This window comes from Hypanus sabinus, chromosome X1 (assembly GCF_030144855.1).
Source record: "Hypanus sabinus isolate sHypSab1 chromosome X1, sHypSab1.hap1, whole genome shotgun sequence".
Classification (NCBI taxonomy): Eukaryota; Metazoa; Chordata; class Chondrichthyes; order Myliobatiformes; family Dasyatidae; genus Hypanus; species Hypanus sabinus.
This window is the reverse complement of record NC_082738.1, coordinates 40,153,189-40,175,829: the sequence shown is the minus strand read 5'-3', so window position 1 is coordinate 40,175,829 and position 22,641 is coordinate 40,153,189. Positions and strand designations below refer to the sequence as shown.

At 42.1% G+C, this 22,641-nt stretch overlaps 1 protein-coding gene across 8 annotated transcripts in view; it reads right to left on the bottom strand.

Annotated features, from left to right (window-relative positions):
* Nucleotides 1-22,641, bottom strand: part of LOC132384860 (thyroid hormone receptor alpha) — a 459,686-nt gene that overhangs the window by 32,444 nt on the left and 404,601 nt on the right. For all 8 annotated transcript variants that reach the window (XM_059956458.1, XM_059956454.1, XM_059956450.1 and 5 more), the window contains 3 exons: nt 20,661-20,808; nt 9,507-9,712; nt 2,394-2,540 (listed from right to left, as the gene is read on the bottom strand). In XM_059956458.1, coding sequence (XP_059812441.1) covers nt 2,394-2,540; nt 9,507-9,712; nt 20,661-20,808 — 501 coding nt within the window. The remainder of the gene's footprint in view (nt 1-2,393; nt 2,541-9,506; nt 9,713-20,660; nt 20,809-22,641) is intronic.

The following is a 22,641-nucleotide window of genomic DNA, read 5'->3' as shown; positions in this document are numbered from 1 at the left end:
TTGTGTTGACAAATCTAACACTGTTTTAAAAATGTAAGTAGCAATGCCAATAAGGGGGTACAAGTAGATGCAAAATATCTAGATTTTCAAAAGACATTTGAGAAGGTATCTCACAAAAAATTGTTACTTAAAATTAGAGCTTACAAGGTTGAGTTTAATGTATTTGCATAAATGACAGATTGTTTAAAAGGCAGACAATGGAGAGTAGACATAAATGAGTCTCTCTCAGGTTGGGCTGTATTCGAATTAGCACAGAGCACATAGCCACCTACAACATCTAATAATGACCTCGACAGAAAGAAATGTGCAAAGAAATATCCCAGTTTCCTGATGGCCCAAAGCTGGGTGAGAAGATAGCCTGTAAAGCAGATACACAGGGTTTTCAAAAGGATAAGGACAGGATAAGCAGGTGGGCAAGAAGGTGGCAGATGAGGTAGGAAGTGGGTAAATGAGAGGTTATTGTCAATAAAAGGAAGAGCCAAAAATAGGACAGTTTACACAATCTTTAGAGGCAGGACCGGTCACAATGAGGTAGGCCATTGAACGGGTTCTGCATGGATCTGCCATCTGGTGGAGCAGCTTCCAAGACAGGTGAAGCGTTGCTTTTCTGGTCTGCCTTTCCACAAATGTCTACAGCCAAAGGAATGGGCTGCAGCAGGATCAGGTCCAGGCCAGAGTTCATGGGGAGAGAGATGGGGGTGTGAGGGGACTAACTGTGATTGTCATTTGCAGGCAGGGGTTGGAGACGGAGGGTTACAACTGTCAGTTAGGGTTGGGGATTAGTGGGGTGCGCAGTAGAGATTGTCAGCAGACTAAATCTTGATGTTTGCGAATGGTGGTCAGGACTTTGGGGGTGTTGGATTGCCCTGGAGATTATTGGGTGGACTGTGGACTTGTTCTATACCTGAGAGGAGTTGTGTATCCTCCTTGCTTCCTCAGTAAAACAGCCAGCATAATCAAAACCTCCATCCACCCTGCACATTTCTCTCTCTGAGATTAATCTTTCATTGATTCTATTATGTTTCTTGGATTTTATGTATATGCCCAAAAGGAAATGAAAATGAAAATGTATATGTTGACATATATGTACTTTGGTAATAAATTTACTTTGAACTCCCCTCTCCCACTGGGCAGAAGATAAAAAAGCCTCACCTATCACCAGGCTCAAGGACAGCCTCTATCCTGCTGCTACCAGGCTGCTGAATGAACCTCTCAGATGCTAAAAACAAACTCTTGATCTCCCAGTCTACTTAGTCACAGCCCTTGCACTTTATTTATTTACTTGCACTGCGCTTTCTGCAATGGTCCTTTTGTATGACAAGATGGACACTTGACCTCACAATCTAACTCATTATGATCTTGCACTTTATTATTTACCTGCACTGCACTTTCTCTGTAGCTGTTACACTTTATTCTGCATTTTATTGCTTTATCTTGTTCTACCTCAGGGCACTATGCAATTATTTGATCTGTATGGCAGGCAAGCTGTATCACTGTACATGTGACAATAATAAACCAATCCAATCCAAGTCCTGTCAATAAACATTTAATTGCTTTTCAGTTATTATTTAATCTGTACACAATTCTGTTATTTTCCACTCCTCACAGTATTGATAGTTGCATTTATTTTTACCATGTACACTGGTTACCCTGTGAACTTCATGTGAGCAAGGAATTTCATTCCACCCTGGTGTAGATCTGAATCTGAATCCATAATCTGAATAATTAATATGTAGGTTACAAGTAATACATATAATTGTCCAACCATGGTTATTAAAAGGTTAAAAAATACAAGATCAGAGAGAAAGGCTTATAATGTTTCTATTAAAAAGCAGTAAGCTAAAAAAAACACATAATTCCAGACCAGAAGGTCTAAGGAAATTAATGTACAGAGTAATCTATCAAGAAAAATAGAAACAGTTTGTCAAAGTTTCTATAAAGATGTAAAAAGAAAATGATTGGCTGAAGTTGATGTGGGTTCTTTACGGTCTGTGTTATGAGAATTTGTATTGGGAATAAGAAAAGACAGAGGAACCGAGGGACCTGTTCCATATTAAGGAAGTCAGATAGTTAGGATGAGCAGTAGATGCTCATTTGTTGAGTATTTCCGAGGCTGAAACCGATGGATGTTTGTGTGTGTTACTCTTGTGATGATTTGCTGACGAGTCTTAGCATTTTTTTAAAAAAAGATGTTTTAATTTAATTCTCTCGGGCGGTTCATCCAGGTTATGAACCTCTGAAAATCCAGCTGCTTGTGCTAACTGTGTGCTAAATACTGTGACTATTCAATGTGTAATCAGACATCTGGGAATCAAAAGGCTACATGACCTGTCTCTGTAGCACTCAAAAGATTAAACGAAAACAAAGGTAGTTAAACATTCACAACAAAATACCTCTGAAAACATTGGTAGTTTTTTGGCAAAATCCACAACTCTGGTAATGGCTGGGGTGATAATCCTAGTGAATTGGCTGAAGGCTTCAAGGTCAACTTTATCTCCTTCTGCTGTGGTCACCATTGGAGACTGGCCAATGTCTTCTGGCTGTGGGTAAAGAATGTGATCTGTGACAGACATTATAAAAATCATACTGCAGGAAAGCACATTGAGAATTATTTTATCCAAGTTGACCTGACACCATCTGAGATGCAATGAAATAAAGTCCGTGAGTCTGCAACCTGGAATCCCTTACACAACCTGTGAACTATCATAAGGACTGCAACAGTTCAAGGCGGTGGCTTACCAAAACCTCCTCATGGGAAATTAAGGGTGGGCAATAAATTCTGCCGGTGATGTCCGGATCCAGAATAAATTAAAATAAATCTCAAGGGATCCAAGACTGGATATTTCCATAAAGTTTCTCCTTGCTGAAAGTCCATTTATATCATAGCCAAATTCTATCTCAGCGCCAAGACTACAAATTCATTATGTTTTACTCTGGTTGTTCAGTTCATTCCCGGGCTTTGCCTGTATGTTCCATTCCTTGGAATTATTACCCTGTTTAGAATGTAGAACATTACAGCACAATGCAGGTCCTTTTGCCTATGATGTTGTGCTGACCTAACTTACTCGAAGATCAATTTAACTCTTCTCTCCCACATAGCCCTCCATTTTCAATAATCCATCTGCCTATCTAAAAGCCACCTATATGTCCCTAATGTATCTGCCTCTACCACCAGCCCTGGCAGGGCATTCCATGTCCCTACCACTGCGTAAGAATCCTACCTCTGACATCCCCCATATACTTTCCTCCAAACATCCTAATTTTATGCCCCCCTCAAATTAGTTAATTCCACCCTGGGAAAAAGTCTTTGGCTATCCACTTGATCTTATCATCTTAAACAGCTCTATCAAGTCACCTTTCATCCCCCTTTCCTCAAAACAAAAAAAAACCCTAGCTTGCTCAACCTATCTTCATAAGACGTACTCTCTAATCCAGAGTTTAGTTCACTTTCAGGGACTCTGTATCTATAAGCTTCAGTCTGACATTGTTTCCCTGTTTAATTCACTTGCTGGCACTCTCACCAGACACAGTTCATACATCTGACACTGTCGTTTGGTTGAGTACACCCCCTATACTCTCTTCCTGTATTGGTCAATGTTCTGGTGCTATGCCTTTGTTGAATTGACTCTGATACTTTCTGCACATGCACTTTATTTCCAGATCCATAACGTGTTCTCCAGCTCAACTTCTTAGCAATGTTGCTCTAACTTCTTGGCACCATGTAGCTTTTCATTCAGCTCTCATTATGACTTACCAAGCTCTCTTACATTGAATAAATGTGGATATTATCTTTCCAGCAATATTCAGGAAACCGCCAGCAGAATTGAGGTGTAGGAGGTTTTGTAACCCATGGGATTTTATCTTTTAATAATGATCACTGAACACTTCTGAGAAGCCATAATGCGGATGGAATATGAAGTCGACCAGAGTTGAACGCACATTGCACACACATTGAGCATGCACTAGTGATAAACTTAACTCTCTTAACAAAGTTCTGTTTGCATTTCAAGCCAACTTTCTGCAACACTGGGACTCACCAAGAAGCAAATTTATAAAACAGTGAGTAATCAATAAAAGAATATTCTGAGTTAGAGGGAAAGGTTGAAGAGGTTAGGACTTTATTCCTTGGAGTGCAAGAGAATGAGGGGAGATTTGATAGAGGGATACAAAATTTTGAGTGGTACAGATAGGGTAAATGGAAGCAGGCTTTTTCCACTGAGGTTGGGTGAGACTAGATCTAGAGATCATGGGTTAAGGGTGAAAGATAAAATATTTAAGGAGAACATGAGGAGGAACTTCTTAATTCAGAGGGTGATGAGAGTGTGGGACATGCTGCCAGTGGAAGTGGTAGATGCGGGTTGAATTTCAGCATTTAAGAGAAATTTGGATTGGTACATGAATGGGGGTTATGGAGGGCTATGGTCCGGGTGCAGGTCAATGGGAGTAGACAGACTAGATGGGCTGAAGGGCCTGATTCTGTGCTGTAGTGCTCTATGACTCCATATATTTTTCTCTAACATCCCTACTCAAAGACCAAAATAACCCCCCAAAGATGTAATAGTATAAGTGAAGAATGGGAAAGTTACGTTAATGGAGTAAGAAGGGAGGAGGCAAGCTTATGTAGACAATTAACCTGGGCAGAAGTGGACCACAGTGTTAGAACTGTATTGTCAGCTCCATGTGAAACAGGCTTCTGCTCTAATTTCCCCTCCACTGCTACTTGGAACCAAGTATTCACTAGTTATAGCAGAGAAATAGCGGGTAGCATAGTAGCATAGCGGTTAGTGCAATGCTTCACAGTGCCAGAGATCAGAGTTCAATTTTTGCCACTGTTTGCAAGGAGTTTGTATGTTCTTTCCCTGACTACATGGGTTTCCTCCAGTGCTCCAGTTTCCTCCCACATTCCAAAGACCTACCAGTTGGGGTTAGTAAGTTGTGGTCATGCTATGTTAGCGTCAGTAGCATAGCGCCACTTGTGGGCTGCTCCCAGCAAATATTTGGACCATGTTGGTCGCTGACACAAACAAAGCATTTGTTTCCATGTACATAAGGCTATAAGATATAGGAGCAGAATTAGACCCATCGAGTCAGCTCCCCCATTTCATCATGAGATTTCCCTCAGCCCCAATCTCCTGCCTTCTCCCCATATCCTTTCATGCCCTGACCAATCAAGAATCTATCAACCTCTGCCTTAAATATACTCAATGACTTGGCCTCCACAGCTGTCTGTGGCAATGAATTCCACAGATTCACCACCCTCTGGCTCAACAAATTCCTCATCACCATTCGAAAAGGACACCCCTCTATTCTGAAGCTGTGTTCTTTGGTCTCAGACAAATAAAACAAAATCTTTAAGAGAAAAACCTGCTTCATCAATTGTTTCTGGTCTGTGTTTTAACCCAAGTTTGAGAGATTAAATGACCATCTAGTTCCCCCCAACTATAATTAACAGCAAGGAAATCAAGCATTAGCCAGCAAGAAAAGATTTATGCAGTAATTTTAGCAGCAGTCATCTTTCCGGGGAACTTTATTTATTACTTTCATTTATTAAAGCCTTTATCTGTTTGGAATCTAAAATAACACTATGATTGAGCAAGGGTCTTCATATTACTGGATCATGTTAAGCAATGCGGTGGTCAATCCTGGTAGAAGTCTGCAGCCTTTGGTCTCTGGAATGGAAGAGAAATCCTGATATATGATTACTCCCTATCTTGTTACCATGAGCCACATTTCCCTGCTTTTGGGTCTCTGTATCTGCTCCTTGAACATGTTAATTCATTTGACAGTACATCATCACAAATTTATAGCCCCGGAGGAGATCCTATAGTTTGTGATGCCGAGGAACTTGGGAACAAAGCACAATTGATGTAAGACTCCGGCAGAGGGGAATAACAGGTCGGAGGAACAGTGGCCAATCCAGGCTACTATTCATGCATTTTACTTCTTCCCTTTCCAACACTGAGAGTCAGGATATCAGCGAGAAGGAGAGAGGCAACATGGAAGCTTGTTATGAACTGGTTCATGCAATGCACGTTTCATAAATGATAACTGAGCAATATTTTTACTTGTATATTCATTCACAGACCTCAAATATAGTGGGACGGTGGTGATGGGACCAGGAAATGGCAGGAGGTTTTTAGGAAGAGTGAAATTCGGGTGAAATTCAAGAAATGCTATATTTAAAGGACCGGTTTGGAACTTTTCAAGATTCTTTCAAGGTTACCTCAGTGTCCAGACCGGTTCTAAGGGTTGTTGGGAGGTGCAGAGTACTAAATTCCTATCCAAGTTGATGGGCTCCAAGCAAAGGACTCTTGGTTGGAGTGAGAGGCCTGTTTGTGTGTGTGGGTTGGTGGGAATGGGGCTTGTTTTGTTGTTGCTTGTGCTGACTATTTATTTATTGAGATACAGCCCTTTGAGTCGTACCACCCAGCAACCTCCAACTTAACCCTACAATTTACAATGATCAACTAACCTACTAACCAGTACATCTTTGAACTGCAGAAGGAAACTGGAGCACCCGGAGGAAACCCACTCGATCATTAGGAGAACGTACAAACTCCTTACTGGCAGCGGTGGGAATTGAACCCGCTGGTATTTAAAGTGTTGCGCCAACCACTATGCCACCATGCTGCCCCTTGTCCTGCTGAACAAGGTGGGCAAACTATGTAGGTGCTGGGATGTGTGGTGACACTTATGAGCTGTCCCCTGCACATCCTTAGGTTGTGTTGGTTGCTATTGTAAATGACACTGCATGAAATGGTGGTGAAGACAGAAATCCTGCCTGGGTGACTACTCTAAGAACTGGGAGGTGGGATCAACCTCATGACCTATTTTTGGTCAGTATGTACTCAGAGGACCGAACGGCCTTCTTTCATGCCATCAGCCTCTTTGGTCCTACAATTCCATATCTCCCATGGTTTAAACTTTTCCTTGATAATATTTCCTTGGTAATATTTTGAGATTTTTTTAATGTGAAAGGTTGTTACACAAATTATAATGCAGAGAACATAAATGCCAACAAGCAGTGTTGGGTGATGCTTGAGAATAATGGTAGGGAAGGGTGTGGAAGGGTACACTCATATCTTCACTCCCATGTGTCTCATTACAAGGAGTGCCATGTGAAGGACTGGCATGCTGCCATGGAGATCCCATTGAACAATCTTCCTGCACAGCAGATGTCAATAGTGGGTTGGTCTGTAGCCTGTTCCTCTTTCAGTCAGAAGGGTGAAGGTTTAAGTCCTGCTCCTGAAACGCATGCCTAGTAGGATGGTAGTGTAGTACTGAATCAAGCTTTGGGTCAAGCAGATTTACTCTCTTAGGAGGATTGAAATGAATCAATGGCTCTCCTGGAAGTACAAACACCACTTATCTTTTAACCAGCTGATTAGATTATATGGTCATTATTGCATAATTACTGGCTGCTATTTCAATAGAACCTTACTCAGTGCAGAGGAAAGGATATTCTGTGAAGGATGCTCTAAAAATAGAAATACTCTTCTTTCTAAAGAATAATATGATTGGAAATCCCCTGAAAAACCGCCAACATTGCAGTCAATTCTGGCTCTAGAATGCGCCGGTGCAGTCACAACTTGCTTTGAATGCTGGAGCCTTTATAAGTAGTAAACCACAGCTTAGATTACGATACTGCCACGTGATCATTTCAGCAGATGGTCACAGATATATCTGGAATCTCTCTGCTGTCCTCCCCTAAAACCTTCACGAGCATGGACAATCCCGTGGGAAAAGCCACCAGCGCTATCCAATGAGCTTGGAGAAAGAAATGTAGGCAATAGAACAAAGACAAGGAAAGCATATGAGACAGCTGAAGAAGCTTCTTCCCCACCCCTCAAAAATAATTAAAATAATTGGTGTCAAAATGTTTTAAAATGAATCTTCTTACTTTGCCCTTCAAATTAACTTTTGCACCTGATTCCTCCAGAGGGTTGGGTATTCACGGACTTTGGAAACAGTGGTGTGTAGGCAGTTTAGGTCTTCAGCTATGATCATTCATTGCATGGATTTATGACGGGAGATTTTCTGGTCATTCAAGCTGGGGCTGTTTGGTTGTCTAGGCCACACAGATCAGCAGAGGGCGCAGGAGAGCCCAGCAGTGTTTGAACTATAAACCCAAGATTCTGCAGATGCTGGAAATGTATTTATTTATTTATTTCAAGTTACAGCACATTAACAGGCCCTTCTGGCCCAATGAGCTTGGGCTATCTAATTACACCCACACCCATGTGACCAATTAACCTACTAAACTGTACGTCTTTGGATTGTGGGAGGAAACCAGAGCACCCAGAGGAAACCCATACTGTCACTGGTAATGTAATGGTGTTACACTAATCTTGAGCACCATGCACAAAGTGCTGGAGGAACTCAGCAGGTCAGGCAGCATCTATGGAAGGGAATAAACAGTCGAGTTTCAGGCTGGGAGACATCATCAGCATCCTGATGAAAGGTCTTGGCCCGAAATGTTGACTGTTTATTTCTCTCCATAGATGCTGCCTGACCTGCTGAGTTCCTCCAGCACTTTGTGTGTGTTTAAATCAACCTAATTTTCCCACAGATACAGTAAAACTCTGATAATCTTCTGTCCAACCATTTCAAACCCCAGTGGGTTGACACATTGCTCACTGTCTGAAATCCAGATGGTTCACCACATGGTTCTAGTGATAGAAAATGGTACAGGAGCAGATGCCCAAATGATGCATTTTAAAAGGCACCATTGATCACCCATGATTGCACAGGCTATGTTTGCTGTGCTCCCCAGTCACCAGCCCAGGCCTTGGTTCCTGCTCTCTCTTGCTCCTCACGTGGTTCCTGAACTGTCTTTGAAATCCTCTGCTTCTCAAGTTCAAGTTTATTGTCATTGTATACCACCAAGTGAAACAATGTTCCTCCAGACCAAGCTGCACACAGTGTACATATAACTCACACAAAACACATAAAGTAATATTACCACAAATAAATTAATAAATAATAAAATATATTCCAGAAGATTGACATGTAGCATAAGGTGCATTTATTACACAAGTTAAGAAGTATAATGCTACTGGGATTTCAAATGTGATGAGACCTGGGTGGTGGCAGGGAGTTCAGTAGTCTCAAGGCCTGGGGGAAGAAACTGGTTCTCATCCCAAATGTCCTTGTCCTTGTGATAGTATCTCCTGCCTGATAGTAGGGGGTTCTATCAGCTGTGCTTATCTTACCTGGTCCTGTTTCCCTTGAAACTTACCATGGCTTTGTCAGCTCTGCTCCCTTCAAAGTTAGTGTTCACTAGAAAATTTATTATCATGATATGTATCACCGAAAGAAAAAGTGAACTAAATATATGACGAGTGACATCTGATAGTTTGGAAAATCTGCAATTCTATTAATGCCAAGGTCCCAATTGGGTGGGATTAAAGGAATTTTACTGTACAGGGCTCGGGACAGCTGAGAAGCCCAGGCCTTAGACCAGTGCTCTTTATAAAAACAGTGTGACTGTGAGTACTTAACCTTACCAGAAATTTCCGTTTCTGCTTCCAGTGACTGCCCTGTGCGTTGGTTGTTGTGTGTGCCTCCGTGGCAACGCGGATCAGCTGCCATTCCTCGCTGGTAGGCTCGGGCCTGTTCAGCATGGTCTTCACCACTTCCTCTCGCCGCCGCTTCTCCCGGTTCTCTTCAATCAGCTTCCTCTTGGCGATGCGCTTGCTCTCGTCCAGCACCACTAGGGAGGAAGGAAGAAAGCCATGTGCAGTCAGTTCCCTTGTATAGCTGTCCAACAGATCCAAGGAGCCCAGAGCAGACTTGAATTAATGGTGATAAAATGATGAGGGCCAAACCTTTTGACACACAGTAATGAAACTGCATTCCACAGCATTTCAATGCTAGATTTTACTAATTGGTACAGATTAATATTTCAAAAATGACCCTAGATACCAAATGCGGGCCATGAATGAATTGGATAATTACAATTAGCATTTAGATTTATTGTGTTACAGTTGAATCAAGGAACCGCAGACTTGGTTTCTGGGACTGTAAAGAATATACCTTGTGAGGCAGGGTTCCCAACTGGAGACCCCTCACTCCCTTGGGTTGGGAGTGCAGGTGATAGTTAAAAGAATTGAAGAAAATAATAGCATGCAGACCTTCAACCTGCTCTAACTCAGAAGCAGAATCAGGTTGATTATCACTAACATACACATAGTGGCCACTTTATTAGGTATACCTGTATACCTGCTCGTTAATGCAAATATCTAATCAGTCAATCACGTGGCAGCAGCTCAATGCATAAAAGCATGCAGACATGGTCAACAGGTTCAGTTGTTGGTCAGACCGGGGAAGAAATGTGATCTAAGTGACTTTAACTGTGGAATGATTGTTGGCACCAGATGGGGTGGTTTGAGTATCTCAGAGCTGCTGATCTCCTGGCATTTTCATACACAACAGTCTTTAGAGTTTACAGAATCGTGCAAAAAAAAAATCCAGAGAGCGGCAATCTGATCTGAAATTGTTAATGGGTGCCATAAAATTCTTGATCTAGTGATGAGATGAACCTCCAAGACTTTTTAACTTGGTGAATTGTGGTCCAAATTGAATGAAATCAGTTTGAGGTGGGGCTTCTGAATCCCCCACAGAACTCACTACACCACTCAGAAACAAAGCTTATAATTTGCTGTGAGCCCCTGAGCTCTGGACCAACAGCAAGCAGGAGCTATAATGCTTTGGATCTGGCACCACCTAAGCTAAACAAGGTGTGGTATGTTAGATTACACTACTAAATGCAAAGGGTTTGCCCCACCTGAAGGACCATGCCCAGTGGTGAGTTGTTGCAGAGAGAAATGAGAAGGAATTTCTCTTCCCCGAGAGTTGTCGGTCTTTGGAGTTCTCTACCCAAGAGAGCTACAAAGGCTGCATCATGGAATATATTCCAGGACAATAGGTGCAATTTTGGTCAATAGAGGCAAGCAGGAGCTAAGGCCAAGGTCAGATCAGCATGAATCACTGCTTGGTATGGAGGCTCCGAATATGCAGGATCACAAGTGACTGCAGAGTGTTGTAGACTGAGCCAGCTCCATCACGGGCACAACCCTCACCACCACTGAGGACATCTTCAAGACATGGTACTCAAGAAGGTTCTGATTCTGTGTGCATCTGTGATCTATCCAGATTTTGTTGTACACTCACTCACATGACATATTAATTCTGTCCCACTCTCCAATGTTGCTGCTTGACCTGCTGAATAATTCTAACTAATTCTGTGTATATAGCTCACACAGGTCTGAAATCAGAGAAAAACTAAGACAAATAAAATTCACTTGGGGAGTGCTGCAACTGGTTCCAATGAAAATCATTAAAACATGGATTTTTAAAGTCTTTCCACAGCCTCTGCCTGCAAGCATCTTTTTGCAGTCAAAGTATTCAAAGAACATAACCAAGGGAACAGTGGGAGGAGAGACTGATGAATGTAGAATGAAGAGTTTGTAACTACATTAACAATAACTTCACCCCAAAGGCTGCAGAAGCTGAGATAGCAATCCACTAGCAAAGTGTCAATATGCAGGTAATGAATAATAAGAATGTTAATTGTGCACCTTTTCCTCAAATTCTTGAACCTAAAAGTGATAAACATACTTGCAGCTTTCACTGTACGAACGCTAGCAAAGCAAGATATATACCCAGCGGCCATTTTATTAGGTACACCTGCTTGTTAATGCAAATATCTAATCAGCCAATCATGTGGCAGCAACCCAATACATAAACACATGCTGAAATAGTCAAGAGGTTCAGTGTTGTTCAGACCAAACATCAGAATGGGGAAGAAATGTAAATGATGTGACTTTGAAGAAGAAGAAGCAGCAGCAGCAGCAGAAAGTCCTTAACTCCGAGCGGAGTCATTGGGACGCCGTTGTGACTGCGTTTTTTTTTTAGCAGGCTTTCTTGTTTTTACGAGGCCGAGTTGCTAGCTCAACGCTCAACCCAGCATGGATGGAAAGCATGCAAGGAGCCGGCTGGATTCAAACACAGGAACCTTCGCTCCAAAATCTGGCACTGATGCCACTATGCCACCAGCCGGCTGACATGACTTTGACTGTGGAATAATTGTTGGTGCCAGATGGAGTGGTTTGAGTATCTCAGAAACTGATGACCTCTTGAGATTTTCATGCACAACAGTCTCTAGAATTTACAGAGAATGCAAAACAAAAAATCATCCAGTGAGCAGATGTTCAGTGGGTGAGAATGGCTTGTTAATGAGAGAGGTCAGAGGAGAATGGCCAGACAGGTTCAAGCTGACAGTAACTCAAATAACAACGTGTGACAATAGTGGAGTTCAGAAGAGCATCTCTGAATGCACAACATGTCGAGCCCTGAAATGGAGGGGCTACAGCAGCAGAAGATCACATTGGCTTCCACTCCTGTGGCCACTTTATCAGGAGAATTCCAGGGCCTAATAAAGTGGCCACTGAGTGTATGGAAAGTTGGGAAGGGCCATTGGAGTTTAATCCCGATATGTACAAGGTGATGTAGTTTGGGAAGTCAAATAGGGATAGGTCATATACATTAAATGGTAGCGTGCTAAGGAATGTTAATGAACAAGGGGATTTTGACATTCAAGTTAACAATTCCCTGTAGGTGCGTGGATGGCTTCATCCACCACTACTCGGAACTGATTCTATGATCTACAGACTCTTAAGGACTTTTAAGGACTCTTTACAACTCACAAGTCTTTACAAGTCTTATTTTTTACTTTCACTGTTTATCTCCTTTTGTACATTGGTTGCTTGTCAATCTTTATTTATAGTTTTTCATAAAATTCTATTGTATTTCTTTCTTCCTATAAATGCTTGCAAGAAAGTGAATATATGGTAACATATATGTACTTTGATAATAAATTTACTTAGAAATTCAAACACATGTAGAAAGGGTGCTGAAGAAGGGATATGGCATGCTTTCCTTCATTGGTCAGAGCATAGGACATGAAAGATGAGATGCTCTGTTACAACTTTATAAAAGGTCACTTTGCCTGTACTTGGGAGTATTGTGTGCAATTCTGGTTGCCAGGATTGGTTGCATTAGAGAGAGGACAGAGGAGATTCACCAGGATGTTGCCTGGATTATGGGTAGACTGGGGTTTCTTTCTGGAGCAATGGAGGCGGAGAGATGACCTGATAGAGGTATATGAAATTATGAGAGACTGAGATAGGGTAGGTAGTCAGGATTCTTTTACTCTTGGTAGATGTATAAGTAACAAAGCATAGGCTTAAGTTGAGAGGAAGAAGGTTTAATCAATATTTGAGGGGAAAGATTTTTACACAGAGAGTGGTTAATCTCTGGCAGAGGTGATGATAGAATCAAATACAACTATTATGCTTGGGGGCATTTAGAGAGGCCCTTAAGCAGGCAAGGCATAGAAGGATAAGGACCTAATGGGGACAAACAGGATTAGTGTAAATGAGTTATAAAGTCAGCTTAGATGAGGCAGGCTGTCCAAAGATTCAAAAGTGTCTCTATTTGATTCCAGCACAACCACTAGGTATAGTAACTTAATGATAATGTTATTTGACTCGTGTTCCAGAGGTACGTGAAAACAAGCTAAGTTCAGGCTCTACTGTGACAGATTAGTATTTAAATTAAGTTTACGTAATAAATCTGGGAAAAAATAACTATCGTCCATAATAGTGGCCATGAAACTACTGGATTGTTGCTTAAAATCTACTTGGTCCACTAGTGATTTGCATCTCTTAAATGGTCTGGCTGATGTGTAACTCAAAATGAACAGCAATGTGCTCATGTTAGCTGCCCTATCAAATGGCACGAGGGTAAAGTTAAGGGCAATTACTAAGTGCTGGCCCTGCCTGCACTTAATTTCTCCTTCCCAAATCTTTGGTTTACCCTAGTGGTTAAAATACAGTGGTCTGCTATAAATTCAAGGCACTGGGATGCGGCATTAGGGCACTACATAACAACAACTCTCACTCATGTCAGTAATACCAAGGAACTGATTGTAACTTCGGGGGGGGGGGGGGGGCGAGCTCCATGAGCCAGTAATCATCGGAGGATCAGAGGTGGAGAAAGTCAGTAACTTTAAATTCCTGGGTGTCACTATCTCAGAGGACCTGTCCTGGACCCATCGTATAAATATTATTGCAAAGAAAGCACGACAGTGCTTCTACTTCCTCAAGAGTCTGCAGAGATTCGGCATGTCATCAAAAACCTTGGCAAACTTCCATAGATGTGAGGTGGAGAGTGTGCTGACTGGCTGCATTACGGCCTGGTATGGGAACACTAAGGCCTTTGAGTGGAAAATCCTACAAAAGGTAGTGGATTCAATCCAGTACATCACGGGTAAACATTTCCCTACCATTGAGCACATCTACATGAAATGTTGCCATAGAAAAGCAGCATCCAGCATCACTCAGGCCGTGCTCTTTTCTTGCTGCTGCCATCAGGTAGAAGTTATACATTCCTCAGGACTCACACCACCAGGTTCAAGAACAGTTACTACCCCTCAACTATCAGGCTCTTGAACAAAACGGGACAGCTACACTAATTTAAGGACTTTGTTATATTGTTATTTCATGCTCATTATTTATTGTTATTTATTTATATTCAGATTTGCAGTTTGTTGTCCATTAATCCTGTTTGCAGTTTCTGTTCTGCAGCTTTGCTAAGTATGCCCTCAGGAAAAAGAATCTCAGGGTTGTATGTAGTGACATTCATGTACTCTGATAATAAATTTCACTTTGAACTTTTACATGCATATTTTTCTATTGTTTGTTTGCTCGTTTGTCACATCTGCCAAGCAACAGCTGGCCCAGCGACCAATTCAGATTTCAAGCATAATCTCATGCATGAAGGGGAGGAAAAGGATTTGATTCAGCCAAGGGAGTCCGACCAGATTCACGAGAAGAGTTCAAATTACAGAGGAAGACTCACTGGAAAAGGGGCAGGCTTCAGAGCTTTCAGACTTGGTTTCAAGTGGACAATAAAGTCTGCATCTGAATGGAGGCCTGCTTTTAGTTGAGGTTCCGGCTTTTCATACACCACCTACAAACACCCAAAAATCATGATCTCAAGTCAGAAATCCTAACCTTGAGTTGGGATAGTTTACCAGATGCTCAAAACTACAACTAATCACTTCACTTGTGTTTTGATCATATCATTGAACTAGTTGAGATGGTGGTGTGACTTCTGCTGGCAGAGGGCATAGCCTCAGAATAGAAGGGCGTCGCTTTAGAACAGAAATCAAGAGGAATTTCTTTAGCCAGAGGTGGTGAATCTGTTGAATTAATTGCCACAGATGGCTGTAGCTGCCAAGTCATTGGGTGTATTTAAAGTGGACGTTGATAGGTTCTTGATTAGTCAGGGCATCAAAGGTAATGGGGAGAAGGCAGGAGAACGGGGTTGAGAGGGTTAATAAATCAGTCATGATGGAATAGTGGAGCAGACTCGATGGGCTGAATGGTTTAATTCTTATGGTCTTCATTAAACCTTCCTCATGCTGGCATCAGCATTTACCAACACTAGCAAAATAACAGTGCACTGATGAAGCAGCTTTTACAGCACACTGTGTTGATAATTCTTGGTCTCAGTTTAAATCCATCACAGATGTTGGATAAAGGAACATTCCTGCCAGGAAATATCTTCTCATTTAGACAGCTGTTCAAAATGAAAAAAAAAATAGGGATAGCTAAATCCCAGAGTGCCCTGCCACCAATGCCCAAAAACAACTCAACACGACAAAGGTCTGACATTGAGGCAACTCTCCTGGAAGGGTAGGAAGGCTGTGAGTACTCTTACTGATGGCCAACTCCTCCGATTATATGATTTGTAAACATTGAGCATGAAGCAGTACAATTTTGTGTAAAAGGGGTTAAGTTCAATAGCCTCAGACAGGAAGGACTGTTAACCCCTGGTTGATCACAGTGCAGCCTATGTCACTATAATGACTGGAGCAGCCTGCCAGCCTGCACTTACTTATATTCTCAGCTATCTGTTCATACATGCAGGGGTGGGTGGGTGGGGGGAAAGGCAACACGGTAAACGGTTATCAAGGTTAAAGTAAGTCTGCATCTATTAATGGCAATGTAGTCTTTTTCATTTAGTGGAAATGCCAAATACTAGAGGGCTTAGCTTTAAGGTGAGAGGGGGAAAGTTTAAAGGAGATTTCTGAGACAAATTTTCTGCACAGAGAGTGGTAGTTGACTGTAAAACACTGCCAGGGGAATTGATGGAAGCAGATACACTAGCAAGATTAAAGAGGCATTTAGACAGGTGCATGAATTAGTAGGGAAAAGCAGGATATAGACCATGGCAGGTGGGATTAGTTTGAATTGACATCATGGCTGGCACAGACATTGTGGGCTGAAGGGCCTGTTCTGAGCTGTACTGTTCGATGATCTAAGGTTAGTCATCCTCAAGTGCAAAGATCATGTATAAGCACTGATCAATATACCACACCTATGTGACACACCTCTCCACTACTCCTATCACTCAGTTCCCCACCTCAACATATGCAAACCTTACAGCTGCCATTTTTAAGGGCTGCAAGATACTGGATTATGACAACCTCACAGATTGCCCATTTTCCTCACTTCTCTCTCTCCTCCACAGAAAGTAGTAGATACAGCCCACTCCATCACAGGCAAAGCACTCCCCACCACTGAGCACATTTACACGGAGCGCTGACACAGGAAAGCAGCATCCATCATCAAGGACCCCATCATCCAGGCCGTGTCCTCTTCTTGCTACTACTATTGGGCAGGAGGTACAGAAGCCTGAGCTCTCCAATCATGTTTAAGAACAGTTATTAACCTTCAGCTATCAGGCTCCAAAATGAGTGTGACTAACTTCATTCACCACAACTCTGAACTGATTTTATGACCTACGGACTCACTTTCAAGGACTCTTTACAACTTGTTCTCAGTATTATATTTTTATTTGCAATTATTCTTTCTTTAAACATTGGATTTTTGTCAATTTTTGTTTATGTTGGTAAATGTGAGGTCATCTACTTTGGAAAAAAAATGTAAGAACAGACTATTATTTAAATGGTAAAAAATTGCAGCATGCTGCTGTGCAGAGGGACCTGGGAGTACCTGTGCATGAATCACAAAAGATTGGTTTGCAGGTGCAGCAGGCTATCAAGAAGGCAAATGGGATGTTGGCCTTCATTGCTAGAGGGAATGAATTTAAGAGCAGGGAGGTTATGCTGCAACTGTACAGGATACTGGTGAGGTCGCACCTGGAGTACTGGGTGAAGTTCTGGTCTCCATACTTGAGGAAGGATATACTGGCTTTGGAGGCAGTGCAGAGGAGGTTCACCAGGTTGATTCCAGAGATGCGGGGGTTAGACTATGAGGAGAGATCGAGTCCCTGGGACTGTACCTACTGGAATTCAGAAGAGGAGATCTTATAGAAACATAAAATTATGAAAGAGATATTTAAGATAGAGGCAGGAAAGTTGTTTCCACGGGTAGGTGAGACTATAACTAGGGACATAGCCTCAAAATTCAGGGGAGTAGATTTAGGATGGAGATGATGAGGAACTGCTTTTCCCAGAGAGTGGTGAATCTGTGGAATTCTCTGCCCAATGAAGCAGTGGAGACTACCTCAGTAAATATATTTAAGACAAGATTGGCTAGATTTTTGCATAGTAGAGGAATTAAGGGTTACGGGGAAAAGGCAGGTAAATGGAGGTGAGTCCATGGCCAGATCAGCCATGATCTTATTGAATGGTGGAGCTGGCTCGACAGGCCAGATGGCCTCTCCTGCTCCTATTTCTTATGTTCTTATGTATAGTTTTTTTTGTAAATACAATTGTATTTCTTTTTTTTTCTGTAAATGCCTGCAAGAAAATTAATCTCAAGTTAGAATAGGGTAACTCTGCTCCAATGTCTTATGGTCTAATATACTGTAATGTACCTTGATAATAAATTTACTTTAAACTTTCAGCTCTTTCAGAACAAGATGGCAGCAGGAACTAACTGCAGAGTGGAGACCATGACTATCCAGGAGCAGGAGTTACATCTTTGTGGATGATGACATCTGATACCCAATTCTCCTTCTTACATCTCACTAAGCTCTGACAGTACTCCTGATTTACAGCTGCACGTGATGTCACTGCACATCTTATTTATTCCTCTGCTTGCCCCAATCCTTGTATTTGTAAAGCAGCTGTTGCTGGTTTATGGCAGGCACAGAGAGAAGGTGTCACGACTGCTGCAAATATAGCGGAAATTGGCTTGCATGACTTACTATCCAAACTTAGATGGATGTCGAAGGATTGTAATCCCTTTTGGCTTCAGCATGTAGCAGAGATCTTATGCAGATAATAAGCATGTTGTCAGTGACATGCCCCACAACTCCACTGCCCTGTAACCACCTCAAAGCCACATACACTTACTCAGGATGGCCTCTTGCAGAAGAGACCGAGATGTTATCAGTTACCTTTGAAGGAAGAACCTTGCTGAGCTCCTGGGTGGCAAATTGTGAGGCTTTGCAGGTGCCCTCATCTCCATTCTGAAGGCTATTAGCAATGATGTCATTGTTCTGTTCTGATGTCTGTAGCAAGTGCTAGATTTCAGTAGGAACAACCTCAGTGAAGTAGAAGTGGCACAGTAGTGTAGCAGTTAGCTTAACACTTTATAGTGCCAGTGATCGGGTTCAATTCTGCTGTTGTCTGTAAGGAGTCCTCCCTGTGACCTTGTGGGTTTCCTCCAGGTGCTCTAGTTTCCCCCCACATTCCAAAGGCGTACATTTAGGGTTAGTAAGATGTGGGCATGAAGGTGTGGTGACACTTCCAGTCTGTCCCCAGCACACTCTCAGACTGTACTGGCCATTGACACAAACCATACATTTCATCGTATGGGTCAATGTACATACGACAAATAACGCTCATCTTTTAAGTGTCCTTTTCTGTGATTCAAGGAGGAGAAATGCTTTCTGAACACACAACATGGACAAAATCTCCTGCTTGCACTTCCTCCTCTTCACCCTTTCAGCAGCTTGACCCGCTTTGCTGGTCCTCTCCCAAACTTGCTGTTTTATACACAGAGTCCCTACGAATGCAGTTCTGGCAGTCAAAGTTCAAGGTAAATTTATTATCAAAGTACATATACTGTACATCACCAAATATGACCCTGAGATTCATTTTCTTGCAGGCATTCACAGTAGAACAAAGAATAAAGAAAGAAATTCAGTGTGGACATTCTAATGTCCATTACATGTCCAACAGTACCTGCCATTCTCCTCTAGTAGACTTAGGTAACCTGAATCAACTTTGGATTCAATTGTATTTTGTAACAAATTGTATATTGTAACAAATTCCATGGCTCATTAGCTGGAGAACTGTTCCAAAGGTTTGATGTCATGTAAGTATCGTATGGTGTATTGGTCTGCTGTACAAAAGAGAGAGAGGGAGTGAGAGAGGGAGAGGGAGAGGGAGAGAGGGAGGGGAGAGAGAGAGAGAGAGAGAGAGGGGGAGAGAGAGAGAGAGAGAGGGAGAGAGAGAGAGAGAGAGGGAGGGGAGAGAGAGAGAGAGAGAGGGGAGAGAGAGAGAGAGAGGGAGAGAGGGAGGGGAGAGAGAGAGAGAGAGAGAGAGAGAGAGAGAGAGAGAGAGGGAGAGAGAGAGGGGAGAGAGAGAGAGGGAGAGAGGGAGAGAGGGAGGGAGAGAGGGAGAGAGGGAGAGAGGGAGAGAGGGAGAGAGGGAGAGAGGGAGAGAGGGAGAGAGGGAGAGAGGGAGAGAGGGAGAGAGGGAGAGAGGGAGAGAGGGAGAGAGGGAGAGAGGGAGAGAGGGAGAGAGAGAGAGAGAGAGAGAGAGAGAGAGAGAGAGAGAGAGAGAGAGAGAGAGAGAGAGAGAGAGAGAGATTCAGTAACAGCTTCCTTCCCTCTGCCATCCAATTTCTGAATGGACATTGAACCCTACTTCACTACTTTTTTGCACTACCTATTGATGCAAGTATTGAATATATATACTTACAGTAATTCAGTTATTATGTACTGCATTGTACTCCTGCTGCTGAAACAACAAATTTCATGACATACATCTGTGAAATTAAACCTGATTCTGATTATGCTACAAAAGCTATTTAGCCCCAGAAAATGAGTTGTTATAATCCCAATTCCTTGTGTACAAGGAAAGCATTTCTCCTCCTTGAATCACAGAAAAGGACACTTAAAAGATGAGCGTTATTTGTCGTATGTACATTGACCCATACGATGAAATGTATGGTTTGTGTCAATGGCCAGTACAGTCTGAGAGTGTGCTGGGGACAGACTGGAAGTGCCACCACACCTTTATGCCCACATCTTCCTTCCAGCAAAAAAAAAGAGTAATAACTAGAGACTGTGCATTTCAATGAAGTCAGTTTCAGATAGGCCAAATGGTCTCCTTCAACATTGCAAGGAAATTCTAAACATTAGAGTCTACTTGCTTTTTCACCTAATCAAGCAATGTAACCTTCCAGTCCATTCTCCCTCATATCTTCAAACTTCCCCTTAAATATATCCAATCTATTTGTTTTCAACTAAGCAAAAAGAAGAGGTGAATGATAAATTTCATATTAAAGGTGGTATGGTATTCTATTCACCAATTCAAGATTTGAACATCAACAGCTTTCTCAAAGTTTCAGCAACATGAAAAGGTAGAGAGATATAATATCTGAGGCACTTACAGTCCATTGCCATGCCAACAGCGGTGCATTTCTTGAATCGACAGAGTTGGCATTGGTTTCTGGTGATCTTGTCAACCACACAACAGCCATCATATTTACAGGAATAAGCAGGGTGTAAGTTTTTCTGGATTGTCCTCCGGAAGAAACCCTAAAAATAGAAGAGAAAATTTTAAGGAAGGGGAATCATGTAACTGGAAGCCTCAGTAGCAGAACTCTCGGTGGAAGGAAACAGGGAACTGCACCCCAGGATTCTGAAAAAGGTAACGGTAGAGATTGTGGAGGCATCAGTTATGATTTTTCAAAAATCTTTGGACTCTGTCAGCCCACTCTTTAAGAAAGGAGGAAGGCAGCAGAAAGGAAACTATAAACCAGTTAGCTTAACCTCAGAGGCTGGGAAGATGTTGGAGTCAATTGCTAATAATGAGGTTATGGAGTACTGGGAGACACAGAACAAGACAGAACAAAGTCAGCATGGTTTCCTTCAGGGAAAATCCTGCCTGATGAACCTGTTGGAATTCTTTGAGGAGATTATACATAGGATAGATAAAGGGGATGTAGTGGATGTTGTATATTTGGACTTTCAGAAGGCCTTTGACAAGGTGCCACACATGAGGCTGCTTACCAAGTTAAGAGCTCATGGTATTATAGGAAGGTTACTGGCATGGTTAGAGCATTGGCTGATTGGTAAGAGACAGTGAATTGAAATAAAAGGAATCTTTGCTGGTTGGCTGACAGTGACTAGTGGTGTTCTGCAGGGGTCGGTGTTGGGACCGCTTCTTTTAATGCTGTATATCAATGATTTAGATGATGGAATAGATGGCTTTGTTGCCAAGTTTGCAAACAGTACAAAGATTGGTGGAGGGGCAAGTAGTGTTGAGGGAACAGATAGGCTGCAGAAGGACTTAGACAGATTAGGAGAATGGGCAAGAGAGTGGCAAATGAAATACAATGTTGTGGGCAGTGTTAAGTATTGTGGACAGATCTGGGCTGCTCATCTAAGAAAAGACGAGTTGGCATTGGACAGGCTTCAGAGGAGGTTCACGAGGATGATTCTGGGAATGAAAGGGTTATCATACAAAGAACGCTTGATAGCTCTAGGTCTGTACTCTCCGGAATTTACAAGGATAAGGGGGGATCTAATTGAAATCATTTGAATGTTGAAAGGCCTAGACAGAGTTGATGTGAAAAGGTTGTTTCCCCAGAGTGGAATAGTCTAGGACAGGGGTGGGCAAACTTTTTGACTTGAGGGCCACAAAGGGTTCTAAAATTTGACAGGGGGGCCGTACCAGGAGCAGATGGACGGAGTGTTTTGGTAATACACCTCATAAGAGAAAATAAAATATCATGGGATATGTAGAAAACATGTGCTTTAATTTCAATTGAAAATGAACAAATGCATTACAACAAAATATCTGTCTTTGAAGTCCCATGGTATTTAGCTATTTATTGAAATGACTTTTAAAACACTGAAAATTAAATGAATAAAATACAGCTTTTTTAAATAGTAACAGTTATTATTTTAAAGCACTGAAAATTCTGTTATCCTTCAAGATATTATCATCATCACTCTCCTCCTGACTGTCTTTATTTCAAAAACGGTAGGAGATGCAGGTCTACTTGTCCTGCTCCTTCTTATTCAATTGTCCCCTGTGCCAAAACTCAACAACGACCAGCACAAGGACAGAACCCTGACAGCGCGCCAGTATGCGGAGCGCGTTATTTGATCTGGAGCGCATTTTTTATTTTGAGAACGTACGTGCACCTGCGCACTACTCATGTCCATCACTTAACAGAAAAGACATGTAACATGTAAGGCTTATTGAAAAAAAAAATTTTCAAATGCATTTTTTACATAACACAACGAAGAAACTTATTTTTAATTTCAGTGGGAACAGTGTTGTTGGTCTCCCTTTTTAGCCAGCGCATCAAAGTCTGGATTTAGTTTTGTTGTGGCGATTCTCAGGATGGATCTGAGGTGTTG